This window comes from Colobus angolensis, unplaced genomic scaffold (genome assembly GCF_000951035.1).
Source record: "Colobus angolensis palliatus isolate OR3802 unplaced genomic scaffold, Cang.pa_1.0 Scaffold37, whole genome shotgun sequence".
Classification (NCBI taxonomy): domain Eukaryota; kingdom Metazoa; phylum Chordata; class Mammalia; order Primates; family Cercopithecidae; genus Colobus; species Colobus angolensis.
Genome location: NW_012117043.1, coordinates 696,219 through 711,802, shown reverse-complemented (window position 1 = coordinate 711,802; position 15,584 = coordinate 696,219). Strand labels below are relative to the sequence as shown.

The window sequence follows — 15,584 nt, the reverse complement described above, 5'->3', positions numbered from 1 at the left end:
CTACTCAGGAGGTTGAGGCAGGAGAATTGCTTGAACCCAGGAGGTGGAGGTTGCAGTGAGCTGAGATCCGGCCACTGCACTCCAGTCTGGGCGACAGAGCAAGACTCCGTCTCAAAAAAAAAAAAAGATCTGGGTTCAAGGCCTAGCTCCGTTAGCAATTTACTGTGTGCTCCCAGGCAAATCATTTCACCTCTCTGGGCCTCAATTTTATTAAATTTTTAAAAAATTGGGGAGGTGGGTATGCCTCAAAGACTGAAAGATTGGGAATAACTCCAACCCCAGTCTTACTCTAAACGCTGTCGTGATTTCTTTAGAAGAGAAATTTCTGCTGTTTAAAAAGAAATGTAAATATCATTAAACTTGATGATCTTTAAGGTCTCCCCCAGAGCTTGAGATTCTGATTCCATGTTGCACAAAACAGTTTACCCTAACCAGTAGGAACAGTATTAGCTCAAAAAATAAAACCACATCAAACTTAGCAATATCCATGAGAAGTGTGGCTACTACCCCTGGAATCAATATTTTCTTCTGCTAGTCCTTGAAACAGCTAAGCAATGCCTAGGAACACCAAATCCAACCCAAGGTATAGATCAAAGAGAACCTTGCATTAAGTCAAAAGGTCTGTTGGGAGACTAAAGTTATGCATATCTTCACTTGCCTTCCATAAGGCCACCAGGGGCAGGTTAGTTCTGAGTAGGAAAGCTATGTTTTACAATAGAAGCATAAGCCTCTGGTACACTGTAGTGATATCTGCCATGGGATATAAGTAATATTCAGTTCTTTAGAAAACAGCTTACCTCAGAACTAAATTTCCAAGGAACCAGGAATTAGTGTTTGAATATGCTCAAGGGTCAGAATTTTATTAAATAGTAAAGGATTATCACCTCAGTTCAGATTCCACATTAAGTTACAAACCAGAACAGTGGCATTCAAACTGCATTATCGTGGTTTCCTAGAATACTGAGTACATCGGACCAGTGTAACCAAGCTTTTAACTATTCTAAATATTAGAGATTGACATAAGCAACTTTTTTCCAAATAAAACTATATTTGAAAAACAATGGACTACAATATCGGGAGAGCTGCCAATTTCATAAAAGACACATTTAGACCAAAAGGGAAGCTGTTTAAAAATTAGCTGTTCTGTATTAATATTTTTCTCTATCAAGACTTAGCTTTGAAGTGACAACACAAATAAACTTTGGCAATAGGACCAGGGGAAATAAAAGGAACACATTCACCCAGGGTGAGGGGAGAGATTAACAGAAAGAAAGCAATGATTTTTTTTTTCCTTTCTTTTTTTTTTTTAACTTTGAAGATCCTGCCCACCAAGACACTCTTTTTAAAAAATGTTTACCGGGCTGGGTGCAGTGGCTCACCGCTGTAATCCCAGCACTTTGGGCAGCCAAGGCGGGTGGATCACTTGAGGTCAGGCATTTGAGACCAGCCTGGCCAACAGGGTAAAACCCCGTCTCTACTAAAAATACAAAAATTAGCCAGGCGTGATGGTACACACCTATAATCCCAGCTACACAGGAGGCTGAGGCAGGAGAATCGCTGGAACCCAGGAGGTGGAAGTTGCAATGAGCAGAGATTGTGCCCCTGCACTCCAGCTTGGGTGTCAGAGTGAGACTCCATCTCAAAAAAAAAAAAAAAGAAGAAGAATGCACACACACAAAACAGTTTAATTATGAAATATATATACAGAAGAATATATAGAATATATGGTATCAGTTGAAATAAACACACGTGTGTTATTTTAAAGCTATTAAATTTTAATAGAACATCTTTAATATTTTTGAAGACTCCTGTGTACCCCTCCTCAGAAACAACTACTAAGCTGAATTTTATGTTAATTATTCTTTTGCTTTTCTTAACTTTTATCACCAATGTATGTACAGTTTAATTTTCCTGGTTTTTGAACCTGAAAAAAATGGAATGACTGTACCGTTTATTTTCCATAACATTGTATTTTTGAGATTCATCCTTTTGTTCAGTATATGTCTTGGTGCATCCATCTTCACTGCTGCATAATAATCCATGGTAGGAATATACTAGACTGCAATGATCTACTCTATCTATGTATATTTAGATTGTTTCTTGTCTTTTTTGAGATTATGAACAGTGCTGTCACAAATAGTCCTGTATAAGTCTCCTAGTAAACATGCATAATAGTTTCTCTAGAGTACATTTTCTAGGAGTAAAATTACTAGGTAAAGAATACAAATAAGTTCAACTTTATTAGGTACTGACCAACTGTTACCCAAAGTGGTATACCAATTTGTACTTCCATGTATAGAAGCAATGAAGATGATGGTGTGACTTTTAAATTTTTGCCACTCCCATTGTGGTTTTGGTTCATATGTCTCTAATTACTAATGGGATTGAGCATCTTTGTGTAAGTTTATGAATTATTTCTACTTCCTCTTCTGTAAAATATCTTTCTATGTCTTTTGCTTATTTTTCTATTAGGATGTCTTTAACTTGATGATTCATACCAGTTCTCTAGATACTTCTAATTCTTTTTTAGGTATATATTTTGTAAGTATCTTCTCACACTTTGTAGCTTATATTTTCAGTCTCTCTTTTTTTGGAGACAGTGTCCGGCTCTGTCACTGGGGCTGGACTGCAGTGATGCGATCACGGCTCACTCCCCAGGCTCAGGTGATCCTCCAACCTGAGCCTCCCAAGAAGCTAGGACTACAGGCACACGCCACCACACCTGGCTAATTTTTGTGTATTTTTTTAGAGATGGGGTCTTGCTATGTTGTCCAGGCTGATCTCAAACTCCTGGGCTCAAGCAATCTGCCGGCGCTGGCCTCCAAAAGTGCTAGGATTACAGACTTTTCAGTCTCCTTATGATGTATTTTGATGAATAGAAGTTCTTGAGTGCAGTTTAAGTAATAAATCTTTTCTTTTGCAGTTTGTACTTGCTATGTCTTATACAACAAAATCTTCCTATCCTGAGATTATAACGATATTCTCCTAGCCATTTAATAGCTTCACCTCTTTAGTACATATTTAAGTCTTTAATTTATTGAGAACTGATTTTTGTGTATAAGATAGGGATTCCATTTCTTTCTTTCCTTTTTTTTTTTTTTTAATGAATAACCCATTATGCTGGTATCATTTATTGAAAAAAAAAATCTATCCTTTCCTCATGATCTACAATGCTTCCTCTATCATAAAATAAGTTTTCATATATGGGTGGATCTGTTTCTGGGTCATTATGTTCCATTGATCTATAAATCTATCCCTACACATATCTCACAGTTTCTTAATTAATATGGCTTTATATTAAATCTTCTTTTCTGATTAGGCAAATCTTTTCACCTTGTATTTCTTTGGAAGTATCTTGATTATTGTGAGACTTGTCTTTTATGGAAATTTTATAATTAGCATTACAAATACGCTAACAGAATTTTTATTGAAATGTCAATCTACAGATGAATTTAGGAAGAATCAGCACCTAATAGTGTACATTCCAATTTAAGACCTTGATAATTTATTTAAATCTTCTTTACTATTACAATCTTCTTGATTATAATTTTCTCGAAAAGAGGCTTGCACATTTTTTGTTAGATTTACTCGTACTTCATCTTTTTGGTTGCTATTTTATCAACTAATTAATTATTTAGAGACAGGGTCTTGTTCTGTTGCCTGGGCTGAGTGCAGTGGTGCAATCATAGCTCACCACACCCTTGAAACCCTGGGCTCAGGCAATCCTCTTATTTCAGTCTCTTGAGCAGGTAGGACTATAGCCATGTGCCACCACGCCTGGCTAATTGTTTTTAATTTTTTGTAGAGATGGGGTCTCACTATGATGCCCAGGTTGGTCTCAAATTCCTGGCCTCAAGCAATGCTCCTGTCCTTGCCTCCCAAAGTGCTAAGAGGACAAGCGTGAGCCACTACATCTAGCCTGTTATTTTAAATGTTTTTTTAATAACTTAATAATAAATCTGTGAATCTTAGAGGCTTTCTAAAAAGACACCCTATCATATTTAATAATAGCAGATATATTGCTTTACTATTTTCTAGCTCTTATATCCTTTAATTCTTTGCCTTGTCTCACTGCACTGGCTAGGACATCCACTATGATGCTGAATAGAAGCAGTGGCAGCAGGCATCCTTGTCTTATTCCTAATCTTAAAGATAATGTTTTCAGCGTTTCATCATAATGCATGATGTATCCTGCAGATTTTTTTTGTGGGTCCCTTTTACAAGATTTTAAAAGTTCCATTTCACTCCTAGTTTCCAAGAGTTCGTCATGAATGGATGTTAAATTCTGTCAAATGCTCCCTCTCTACACCCTGTTATCTTGAGATAATGAGCATGTTTTTCCTCCTTTCATCTATTTCATGATAAATTATATTCATTGACTTTCCCCAAACTGATCAACCTTGCATGAGTGGGATAAAGCCAACTTGGTTGCTATGTATTATTTTGTATGTTACTGGATGCGGTTTGCTAATATCTACATTAGGATTTTTGCTAGTCATGAGTGGCACAGGCTGCTTTTAAAGGAAGTGAAAGGGAGCAGATAAAGGAAAATTTCAAATTTCAGATGTTTCAAATTCTGTGATGTTTCACTGCCATCTTGTGGCAGGAAGCAATGTCAGCAGTACACAGCTTTAAAATTTTAACCAAGGTTAAAACACTTAGAGACAATATATCATTTAGTGAAGCTCTTCAGAGAAAGCCAGGGATAAAGTCCACCTAAAAGATATACTAAAAAGTACTGGAAAATCTGAACTTGCTCTTCCTAGATGCCTCTGGTTCAATTCATGGATTAGCTGCCAAGAATCAAGCTCTTCAGATATGGGTTTCTCAATTTCAGCCTGTGATGACTCAACCAACTTACGCTATACAGGGTCAAAAAGGTATCAACAGGAATGGTAGTCTCTATTAGAAAAATTACTTCAGCCCTTTCTCAGAAGCACACTGGATTCCTAATTTCATCAAGCTGTGTTTCATTGTTCTTTCTTTAGTGCTAGTGGATATAGAGGTTTATTTTTTAAGGGAGTGGTGATAGGAGACTGTTTATTAATGGAAGTGTTGTTGACAGGAGGGGGCTTAGCTCTTACACAGTCCTATATGGATAGTTTGGGTTGGTTATCAGAATCAAGGCTTTCTGAGCTAGAGAGTCCTCAGGAAGAGGCTTACCATTCTGGAATTGTGTCTCTACTCGCAGGTACTGCCGGAGCAGATCCATCACCACAGCCTTCATGTGGCCTCGGATGCCACTTCGGTACCTAGGCAAATAGAAAGCCACCACTGAAAACCCTGACAATCCAACACTATTAAGTAATAAACCCAAAGGCCAAATTTACCTCCATGACATTCCACTGAACTGCTTTCCCTCTGAATAAAGAACAGCCTAAAATGAACTACAAAATTAACTTAAATTCTAAGCCTAAAAGAAATCTCACTACAGACAAGACCTTTTTTAATAAAGAAGAAAAGACAACAAAACCTCGCATAGCCCCCTCTACCAACACCTTGACTCAGTTCCTACTGCTAAGTAGAAATTATTACCGTACTCGTGAAATGGCTGAGATACCTGAAAAATTTATAAGTATCTTAAAGTTAAAAGTGTTCTGTGAGGTCGGGCGCCATACCTCACATCTGTAATCCCAGACCCCTTTTGGGAGGCCAAGGCAGGAGGATCACTTGAGTCTACGAGCTCCAGACCAGCCTAGGCAACATGGTAAAACCTCTTATCTACAAAAAATACAAAAAAATTAGCCAAGCATGGTAGCGTGTGCCTGTAGTCCCAGCTACTCAAGAGGCTGAGGTGGGAGGATTGCTTGAGCCTAGGAGGCGGAGGTTGCAGTGAGCTGAGATTGTGCTACTGTACTACAACCTGGGTGACAGTGAGTGTGAGACCCTGTCTCTAATAAATAAATAAATAAATAAAAATGCTCTGTGAATATCCCTTTAGTATTAATAGCAATAACCATAATTACTTTTGCAGCAACCTAATACAATAGGTTCCATAAGATAAGAATAAAAAATGTCGTACTGGCCCTGTGACAGAAGAAAAATTAGGAGCTTCATCAAAATGGCAAGGAAAAAGAAAACAACAAAATTTCTGTGCCTTATTAATTGACAAACTGGATGCAGTGGCTCATGCCTGTAATCCCAACAGTTTGGGAGGCTGAGGCAGGTGGATCATTTGAGCCCAAGAGCTTGAGATGAGCCTGGGTAACATGGCAAAACCCCACCTCTTCTAAAAATATAAAAATTAGCTGGTCGTGGTGGTGCACAGCTGTAGTTCCAGCTATTCCGAGCGGCTGAAACAGGAGGATCACCTGAGCTTCGGGAGGTTGAGGCTGCAGTGAGCCATTATTGAGCCACTGCACTCCAGCTGGGGCAACAGAGTGAGACACTGTCTCAAAAAAAAAAAATAATAATAATAATAAATAATTGACAGAAAAAAATGTAGAATATTAAGAAGTCAGAAATATTGAGCATAAGAGTTAGCTCACAATTCTAAGATATTTAGAAGATACAAGGTACTTTCTGAGATATAAGGTGCTTTTTAATTTCTTGAAGTCAATCTGAGGTAAATCTCTTTGTGACCACTTAAAAGAAAGGAAGACATGAGCATGGACAGATCTGGGAATTTGGAGTTACAAGTTACTACCTCTGTACCAGCTGAACAATGCTCTGAGTATTCATAAAGAAGACCTCCCGTTCAGATTTCCGGTTCAATGTAGCTGCATGGCTATCTAGGATGTTGGCAATCTAAGGTATAAAAAAGGGAAAAAAATGAGGCCCAACCCAACAAAATGCCCCAAAGCATCAGCCTCTATAGCATGACCAGTAGGAATCTTCTTGTTATAACATGATAATTCCTATCTCTCACATGTTGGCAGTAGCTGGAAGTTACTGCGCATGGTTTATATAGAGGATCATGCTAAATAAGCAAGCAGATTTCATCCCCTGTCAACCTTTCCCAGATGAATTAATGACTACATTACAAAAACTATCATCTTACCAAGATCTGTTCAAGGTCAAGATCCAAACTTCACTCCCCACTTATCTACTTACACTCCCTACACGTACATCTGCTTTATGGGTAAAGAGTAAAGATGTTGCCAAGGTAGTAAGAATGTCTCTAAAAATAAAACTACAAATAGGCCATGCATGGTGGCTCACACCTGTAACCTCAGCACTTTGGGAGGCCAAGGAGGGTGGAAAGGTTGAGCCCAGGAGTTCAATACCAACCTGGGCAATATAACGAGACCCCGTCTCTATAAAATTTTTTTAAAAATTAGCTGGGCATAGTGGTGCACATCTGTAGTCCCAGCTACTTGGGAGGCTGAGGTGGGATGAGCCATTGGGCCTACTGGGGTCAAGGCTACAGCGAGCCACGATTGCACCGCTGCACTCCAGTCTGGGTGACAGGGTGAGACCCTGTCTCAAAAATAAATAAATAAACGGCTGGGCACAGTGGCTCACACCTGTAATCCCAGCACTTTGGGAGGCCAAGGTGGGCGGATCATGAGGTCAGATCGAGACCATCCTGGCCAATGTGGTGAAACCCCATGGCAACCAAAAATGCAAAAATTAGCTGGCATGGCGGCGCATGCCTGTAATCCTAGCTACTCAGGAGGCTGAGACAGGAGAATTGCTTGAACCCAGGAGGCAGAGGTTGCAGTGAGCCGAGATCACGCCACTGCACTCCAGCCTGCACAACGGAGCTAGACTCCGTCTCTAAATCAACCAATCAATCAACTAATATCACTCTACTTTCAATTCATGAAGATACCTCTAATTAGGGAATAGCCCCAGGAAAAAAGCTGTATCTTATACATGATCCAAGTGTGCTTTTCTCATAACTACAGATACTTTATACTTCACATACAGTACTTTCACTGTTGGCTTTGTACCCTGAGCCAGTTTTTTTTGAGACGGAGTCTTGCTCTGTCCCCCAGGCTGGAGTGCAGTGGCGCAACCCTGAGGCAGTTTTGTAAGGAATACAATGCTTAAAAGTATACAAGTACAACATCCAAAAAGTAAGGAGGATCCAAATAGGAAGGAATCCTACAATATGAACTCTGGCATTGGTAGCCAGAAAAAAATGAAGATAGTGTTATCCTATAAATACCTGCTGACTGGGAAACTGACAGAGGACTGATGTGATGTTGCTAGCATACTGAGCCATTTCCTTCTTGATAGACTTCTCCACATTGGGGGGAATGCGGCCAGACACACTAGTCATGATATCTTGCAATTCTAGGAGAGGCAGGGAGGGATCTCTGAGAGTTTTCATCAATCGCTCTACCCAGTCTTTTACCTAAAAAGAAAGCATTGGTAAAATAGGACCCAAAGTTAATACAATCCCGTATACGTGGGAAATTGGTTCCAGAACCACCACTCATATGAAAATCTGCACATACTTGAGCCCTACGGAACCCATGTATAGAAAAAGTTGTGGGCTCCATATCCCATCAATACTGTAATTTTGATCCATGTTTGGCTGAAAAAATCCACATATAAGTGGACCCACACAGTTCAAACCTGTGTTGCTCAAGAGTAAACTATATCTGAATTCACTATCATATACTACTTCTTTTCAATATAAAATTTATATAATTTTCAATAGATATGGGGTCTTGCTATGTTGGTCAGGCTGGTCTCAAACTCCTGGTCTCAAGTGATCTTTCCAACTCAGCCTCCCAAAGTGGTGGGATTACAGATGTGAGCCAACTATCACAGAGTACTTTGAAATTGCAGTGTAAGCACCTAACATTGCCCCTATTCTCCAGTTTAAAAAGGTGTAATCACGGCTGGGCACAGTGGCTCACGCCTATAATCCCAGCACTTTGGGACGCTGAGGCGGGCAGATCACAAAGTCAGGAGTTCACGACCAGTGTGGCCAACATGGTGAAACCTTGCCTCTATTAAAAAAAAAAAAAAGAAAGAAAAAAATTAGCCGGACCTGGTGGCGTGTGCCTGTAATTCCCACTACTCAGGAGGTTGAGGCAGGAGAATTGCTTGAACCCAGGAGGTGGAGGTTGCAGTGAGCTGAGTTTGTGTCATCGCACTCCAGCCTGGGCAACACAGCAAGACTCAGTCTCGAGGGAAAAAAAAAAAAACAATGGAGTAATCACAATTAAATATGAAGTCCATGACAAGGATAGATTTAAAGACCTCAAGTCCCACAACTGAAGGTGAAAGAGTTCTAGGCCAAACAGCTTTCTTTTCCTCCCTCTTAAACAATCATTGTAAGACTTGCAACTATTTTGGAGAATAGGTATCCCATTTGTACACCCCTTCCCCAGGAGACGTGATTCATACCTTGCTGCTAAAGAAAGGATCTGGAAGGCAGTATCCATTCATTACGTTGACCAGATTATCCAGGACATAATGGAACACTCGATGCAGTTTCTCGCCTCTGAGTGCCGTGCTCTGGATCCGTGGCAGACTACCTGTGTGAAGCTCAGCCTATCAACCCCAACAAGAGATCAAGTCATCTACTACTTTTGATCTAAGGTACAAACACACCACTACAACTTAAGAGTTATCATTCAAAATGGAGACATCATTTTACCATACCCAGCTACCAGAAGGGAAGTCAATGGAGGAAACATCATAAGGAAATAACAGAATCTTAGTATTACAGTAACTCTTGCAAACTCTTAGTTCCATAATACTACAGGTACAAATACAAGGCATAAGATTAATAGGCGAAAAAGCTAAAGAAAACACTGGCAAACCAAGCACTGAAATCACTTGCCTCTCTCCAAACCACCAAGTTCTTTAGCTCTTAGAGAGCAATAATCAGAGCATCTTCCTAACCCACCTGCTGAACCTTGCTGGGGTTGTCCAGTTGCATTCTGGCTAGTACACAGCCAGGGTCAAGAGCTGCTCCAGGTCGCTTGACGTAATGGATACAGCCAGACTCCACAGCTGTTAAGGTCATTACCATCTTCATCACCTATAGTAAAAAACAAATTCGACTCAGATTTATCTCTCTTTACACAGGTGAATGCTTAGAAGAGGTAAATTTTTTCCTTAGCATCTAAGTGGACCACACCTAATTTGACCCAGAAAAAATGGGAATTTACCACCATCTTCTAGGGACTATCAAGGCAGGCAATTAGAAAATCTCTCAGTACCTCACTTTAGAAATAACAGTTATTGACATTTCTCATTTCTAACTTTTAAAACCATTTTGGCATAATTTGTGATTATACTCGTTTTGTACTTAGAAAGTGAGAAACAATTTAATCTCTTCATACCAGTGAATCCAATCTAAGACATCGAGGCCAAAACCTAAGGATCATTCTTCACTCCTCTTTCTCCCTTACCTACCAATTACCAATCCAGCCAGGCATATCTTCTAAACCTTTCTCAAAAATCTTCCTCTCTTGCCATCTCTTCGGTTTACGCCTTCTTCATTTCTGGCCCAAAGTACTTCAAAGACCCCTTAAGAGATCTCCCTACTTGCTATATACCTCCCACAAGGTCACGAAAAGCAATCATTCTAGATCCCAAATATCATCATACTACTTTTCCACTTAAATCCTTCAGAGATTACCCGCTGCCTCCAGGATAATGTAAACTTACCAGTATAGCTTATAAGATCCTTCATAACCTCACATTCAAGATCTCACATTACTTCTTTAGCATCTTTGCTTGTCCCTCCCCATTAAACCTTAGTCTCTTCTCAAGCCACACTGACACATACCTGCAGTTCCCTAAAGACACTGTGCTATCTTGCTTCTGTCTTTGTACATGCTATTCCTTCAACTTTAAGCACTCTTCCCTGTCCTTCTTCACCTTCTCTATTACTATCTGTCTTTCAAAACGAAGATCAAATGTCTCTTCTTTCAGAATATCTTCCCACACAAGCTTAGCTTGATTTGGGTTAGGTGACCCTCTGCACTCTGTGCTTAGCTCTCTTAAAATTAATCACATGACATTACTCGTCTGTTTTGTGCCCCACCTGCACATATTTCCTCTGGACAGCCAGCAGTCAGGACACCTAACACTCAGTAAGTGCTATTGCCTAGTATCTATTTTTAGAGCTAGAGATTCCTCATTTGCCAAAGTGTTTTTATGTCTTTTAAAAATCTTAAGGTTCATACTTCCAATGAAGCCAACTGATGTTTTTCATTCTTATTTCCAATCTGTCACCTTTTTTTTTTTAATTTTTTAGAAATAAGGTCTTGATTTGTGGCCCAGGCCACAAATTGTACGACTCCAGTACAGTGGTACAATCACCATTCACTGCTGCCTTGAATTCCTGGGCTCAAGGGATCCTCCCGCCTTAGCTGCCAGAGTGGCTGGGACTACAGGCATGTGCCACTGTATGCTGCTAATTTTTTAATTTTTCATAGAGACAGGGTCTCATCATCTTGCCCAGGATAGTCTCTAACTCCTGGGCTCAAGCGATCTTCCTGCCTCAGCCTCCCAAAGGGGTGGGATTACAGGCACAAGCCACTGCACACAGCCTCCTTTCTGTAACTTTTTGGTCCTAGTCCATCCCAGTCAACCCTTTCCCTACCTTCCCCTCCCATGATCCCACAGTCTTTTCACCACACTGACCTCAATCTCAGCATAGCACTGGCCAGCAAACACATGACCTCCATCTTCTACAATGTACTGGATTAACTTCCCAGCAGAAGGTGAGCGCATCACTGATGGGTCATTTTCCTTCTCAAACACACAGGTTTTATTGCCAATTGTGATGCGATATCTAGGAGACAAGTGGAAGTATGTAAGCTAAGAAAGCACCTCATGATGTAAAGGAGAATGGTAGAGAATGTCAACTTTCAAATAAAAAAAATCCTGAAAACTTTATTACACACACACACATGACATTCACTGCACCTTTGTTTACGATGTCAATTAACATAAATTTCCTTCAATAAGGATCAGATTAAACAAAGTATAGTATAATCACATAATGGAACACTACATGGCTATTAAAAATAACAGGTACCACTGTTTAAAAAAACACAAAGATATTGATGATGTAATAGCTAACATTTCTTGAAGACTAGCTATGTTGTGACAATGTTCTACACATTTTCAGCATATTAATTTATTTCATTCTCACAACACCATAACTGGTGTTGAACATTTGTGAATTTTTTTTTTTTTTTTTTTTTGAGATGGAGTTTTGCTCTTGTTGCCCAAACTGGAGTATAATGACGTGATCTCGGCCTGCGGCAACCTCCGCCTCCCAGGTTCATTCGATTCTCCTGCCTCACCCTCCCAAGTAGCTGGGACTACAGGCATATGCCACCATGTCTGGCTAATTTTGTATTTTTAGTAGAGACAGTTTCACCATGTTGGCCAGGCTGGTCTTGAACTCCCAAACTCAGGTGATCCACCCACCTCGGCCTCCCAAAGGGCTGGGATTACAGGTGTGAGCCACCACGCCTGGCCACATTTGTGAATGTATTTAAAGAAAAACAGTATGTACATGAATGTAACTTGTATATGCATATAAAATTTTTACTCAAATATATAAGAAACTTTTAATAATGGTTACTTATAAAAAGGGGAACTTATTTTTCATTGTCCACATACACTGGAAAGGTAGGGAGACATGTTTTTAATTACAAACACTTTTATATTCTTGATATTTTTGTTAAGTGCATGTACTATTTTTTTTTTTTAAACTACAAACAAGTACCAAAAAAAGCCTGGGAAAAATCCCAAAAGCTACTAACTAATAAGAGAAAAGGCTAACAGGATGACCGGCAAATGGACCTCAAACAGCCATTTACCTATCCACTTCCTCCTTCATGTACGTAGTATAACTGCTGCCATCATAGGACAAGAGCAGTCCACCGTCACTCAGCCGATGTACATCTACTTCTACACAGGAGCCATTCATGATCACCACATAGGAGTTGGGGGACTGTCGAGTCACCTGTAGGGAATGAGAATGAGGATCAGTGTGTCCCTTCCAGGTACAGCTCCAAACAAAATTTGAATGCTTCAAAAATACAGGTAAGAAAGATCTGTCAGGAGGACGAAAACTCATGGCACTGATGCTATTTGCATCAGTGTCTGTGGACATGACTCAGTCCTGCTGTAAGCAAAGACGGCAACCTTAGTTGTTTTTCCCAGCTGTGGTTGTTCCCTGTCTCTCCTTTATCTCTTGGCAACAACAAATGCTGCTTTTTATCTTTTTATCTCTTGGCAACAACAAATGCTGCTTCAGGACACTGACACAAATAATGACTGTAATTTCACTAACACCCCCATTCCTGCATTAAAGCAAATTTTTTCTCTTGCCTCTCAGCCTAAAGAAAGATAGCTTAAAAAGTAAGATGCAAACTCCAGTGGGGTTCTGCATACCTTAAGTACATACTTGACTCCCTCATAGATAAGTTCAACATCTACTGTATTCAGCAGTGTATGAGCAGGAAGGACTTGACCCCTGAAAGAACAACAGCAACAGAGACCCTTACTACAAAGTTTCAACAGTTAATAAAAGCATCTTAAAGATTATTGATTGTAGCATTTCCTAGGATAACAAAAGACTAGAAACAACCTAAATACCTCAATAATCATTTGTAAGGAATTGATCACATCAATTATGAAAGAATCTTATAATGGATTTTTTTTAATTAGGGTAAAATACACATTACATTAAATTTGCCATCTTAACCATTACAAAATGCACAGTTCTATAGTGCTGGGGATATTAACACTGTTCTGCAACCAATCTGCAGGACTTTTTCATCTGGCAAAAGTGAAACTCTACACTCATTAACAACTCCCAATTTCCCCCTTCCCCAGTCCCTGGTAACCATCATTCTACTTTCCGGTTCTATGAGTCTGACTACTCTTGATACCGCATATAAGTAAAACCATATAGTATTCGTCTTTTTGTGGCAGGCTTAATTCACTTACCCTAATGTCCTTAAGATCCACCCATGTTTCAGCATGTGTCAGAATTTCCTTCCTCTTTAAGGCTGAATAATATTCTATTGTATGCATATCCCACATTTTGTTTATCCAGTCATCCATCAACCAACATCTGAGTTGTTTCCATCTTTTAGCTACTGTAAATAATCCTCCTATGAATGTGGCTGTGCAATTATCTTTCAGACTCTACTTTCAATTCTTTCAGAATACCCAGAAGTGGTATTACCAGATCATACGGTAATTCCATTTTTAATTTTTTCAGTAATTGCAACACCATTTTTCAATAGTGGCTGCATCATTTTACATTCCCATCAAGAGTGCACAAGTGTCCCAATTTCTCTATGTACTTTCCAATACTTGCTATTTTCTGTTTTTTGACAGTGGGCATCCTAATGGGTGTGAGGTGATATCTCATCATGGTTTTGACTTTATTTACTTAATGATTAGTGATGCTGCACATGTCTTCACATGTGGAACAAAACATACAGATATTAAAAAGATATGAACTAAAAAACACTTTAAAAAAATATACTGTTGAGTTAAAAAAGCAAGGAAAAGAACAGCTTCACAGTATGCTACCATTTGAGTTTTTAAAAACCAGGAGGTGGGAAGAAATAAGTATCACATGTCGAGATGGTTTGGCTGTGTTCCCATTCAAATCTCATCTTGAACTGTAGCTCCCATAATTCTCATGTGTTGTGGGAGGGACCCGGTGGGAGATACCTGAATCATGGGGGCAGTTTCCCCATACTGTTCTCGTGGGAGTGAATAAGTCTCATGAGATCTGACAATTTTATAAAGGGAAACCCCTTTCACTTGGCTCTCATTTTCTCTCTTGGCTGCCACCACAAAAGACATGACTTTGCTCTTCCTTTGCCTTCCGCCATAATTGTGAGGTCTCCCTAGCCATCTGAACTGTGACTCAAACCTCTTTCCTTTATAAATTAGCCAGTCTTGGGTACGTCTTTATTAGCAGTGTGAGAACAGACTAATACACATGTATATATTTATGTAAGTTTAGGATATCTTTGGAAGGTTAGAAAAGCAATTGGTAATATGAATTTACTATAGGGGATGGAAACTGGGTGGCCAAGGAACAGAGGTCAGAGAGAGACTTTTCACTGCTTATCTTTTTTGTGCCTTTTGAATTTTGAACCACAGGAATGTGTTAATTGTTCTTAAAGATAAAGATTAACGCTGGACACAGTGGCTCACGCCTATAATTCCAGCACTTTGGGAGGCCGAGGCGGGCTGATGACGAGGCCAAGAGATGGAGAACATCCTGGCCAACATGTTGAAACTCCGACTCTACTAAAAATACAAAAATGAGCTGGGCGTGGTGGAGTGCACCTGTAGTCCCAGCTACTGGGGTGGCTGAGACAGAAGAATCGCTTGAACCCAGGAGGCGGAGGTTACAGTGAGCAGAGATCACGCCACTGCACTCCGGCCTGGTGACAGAGCAAGGCTCCACCTCAAAAAAAAAAAAAAAAGGTAAAGATTAAACGTGAAAAAATTATAAAAACTTAGTATAAGCATATCTACTCCTAGCAACTGAAACTTTATTTAAGAGTCTTAAAAAAGACCAGGAGGCCAGGTGTGGTGGCTCACACCTGTAATTCCAGCACAATGGGAGGCTGAGGCAGGCAGATCACAAGGTCAGGAGATCCAGACCATCCTGGCTAACA

At 39.8% G+C, this 15,584-nt stretch overlaps 1 protein-coding gene across 4 annotated transcripts in view; it reads right to left on the bottom strand.

Moving 5' to 3' along the window:
• The window catches only part of ACACA (acetyl-CoA carboxylase alpha), a 360,465-nt gene that overhangs the window by 154,177 nt on the left and 190,704 nt on the right, over positions 1-15,584 (bottom strand). For all 4 annotated transcript variants that reach the window (XM_011953628.1, XM_011953625.1, XM_011953626.1 and 1 more), the window contains 8 exons: positions 13,327-13,408; positions 12,750-12,895; positions 11,560-11,710; positions 9,812-9,946; positions 9,307-9,453; positions 8,114-8,302; positions 6,647-6,747; positions 5,164-5,252 (listed from right to left, as the gene is read on the bottom strand). In XM_011953628.1, the coding sequence (XP_011809018.1) occupies positions 5,164-5,252; positions 6,647-6,747; positions 8,114-8,302; positions 9,307-9,453; positions 9,812-9,946; positions 11,560-11,710; positions 12,750-12,895; positions 13,327-13,408 (1,040 nt within the window). The remainder of the gene's footprint in view (positions 1-5,163; positions 5,253-6,646; positions 6,748-8,113; positions 8,303-9,306; positions 9,454-9,811; positions 9,947-11,559; positions 11,711-12,749; positions 12,896-13,326; positions 13,409-15,584) is intronic.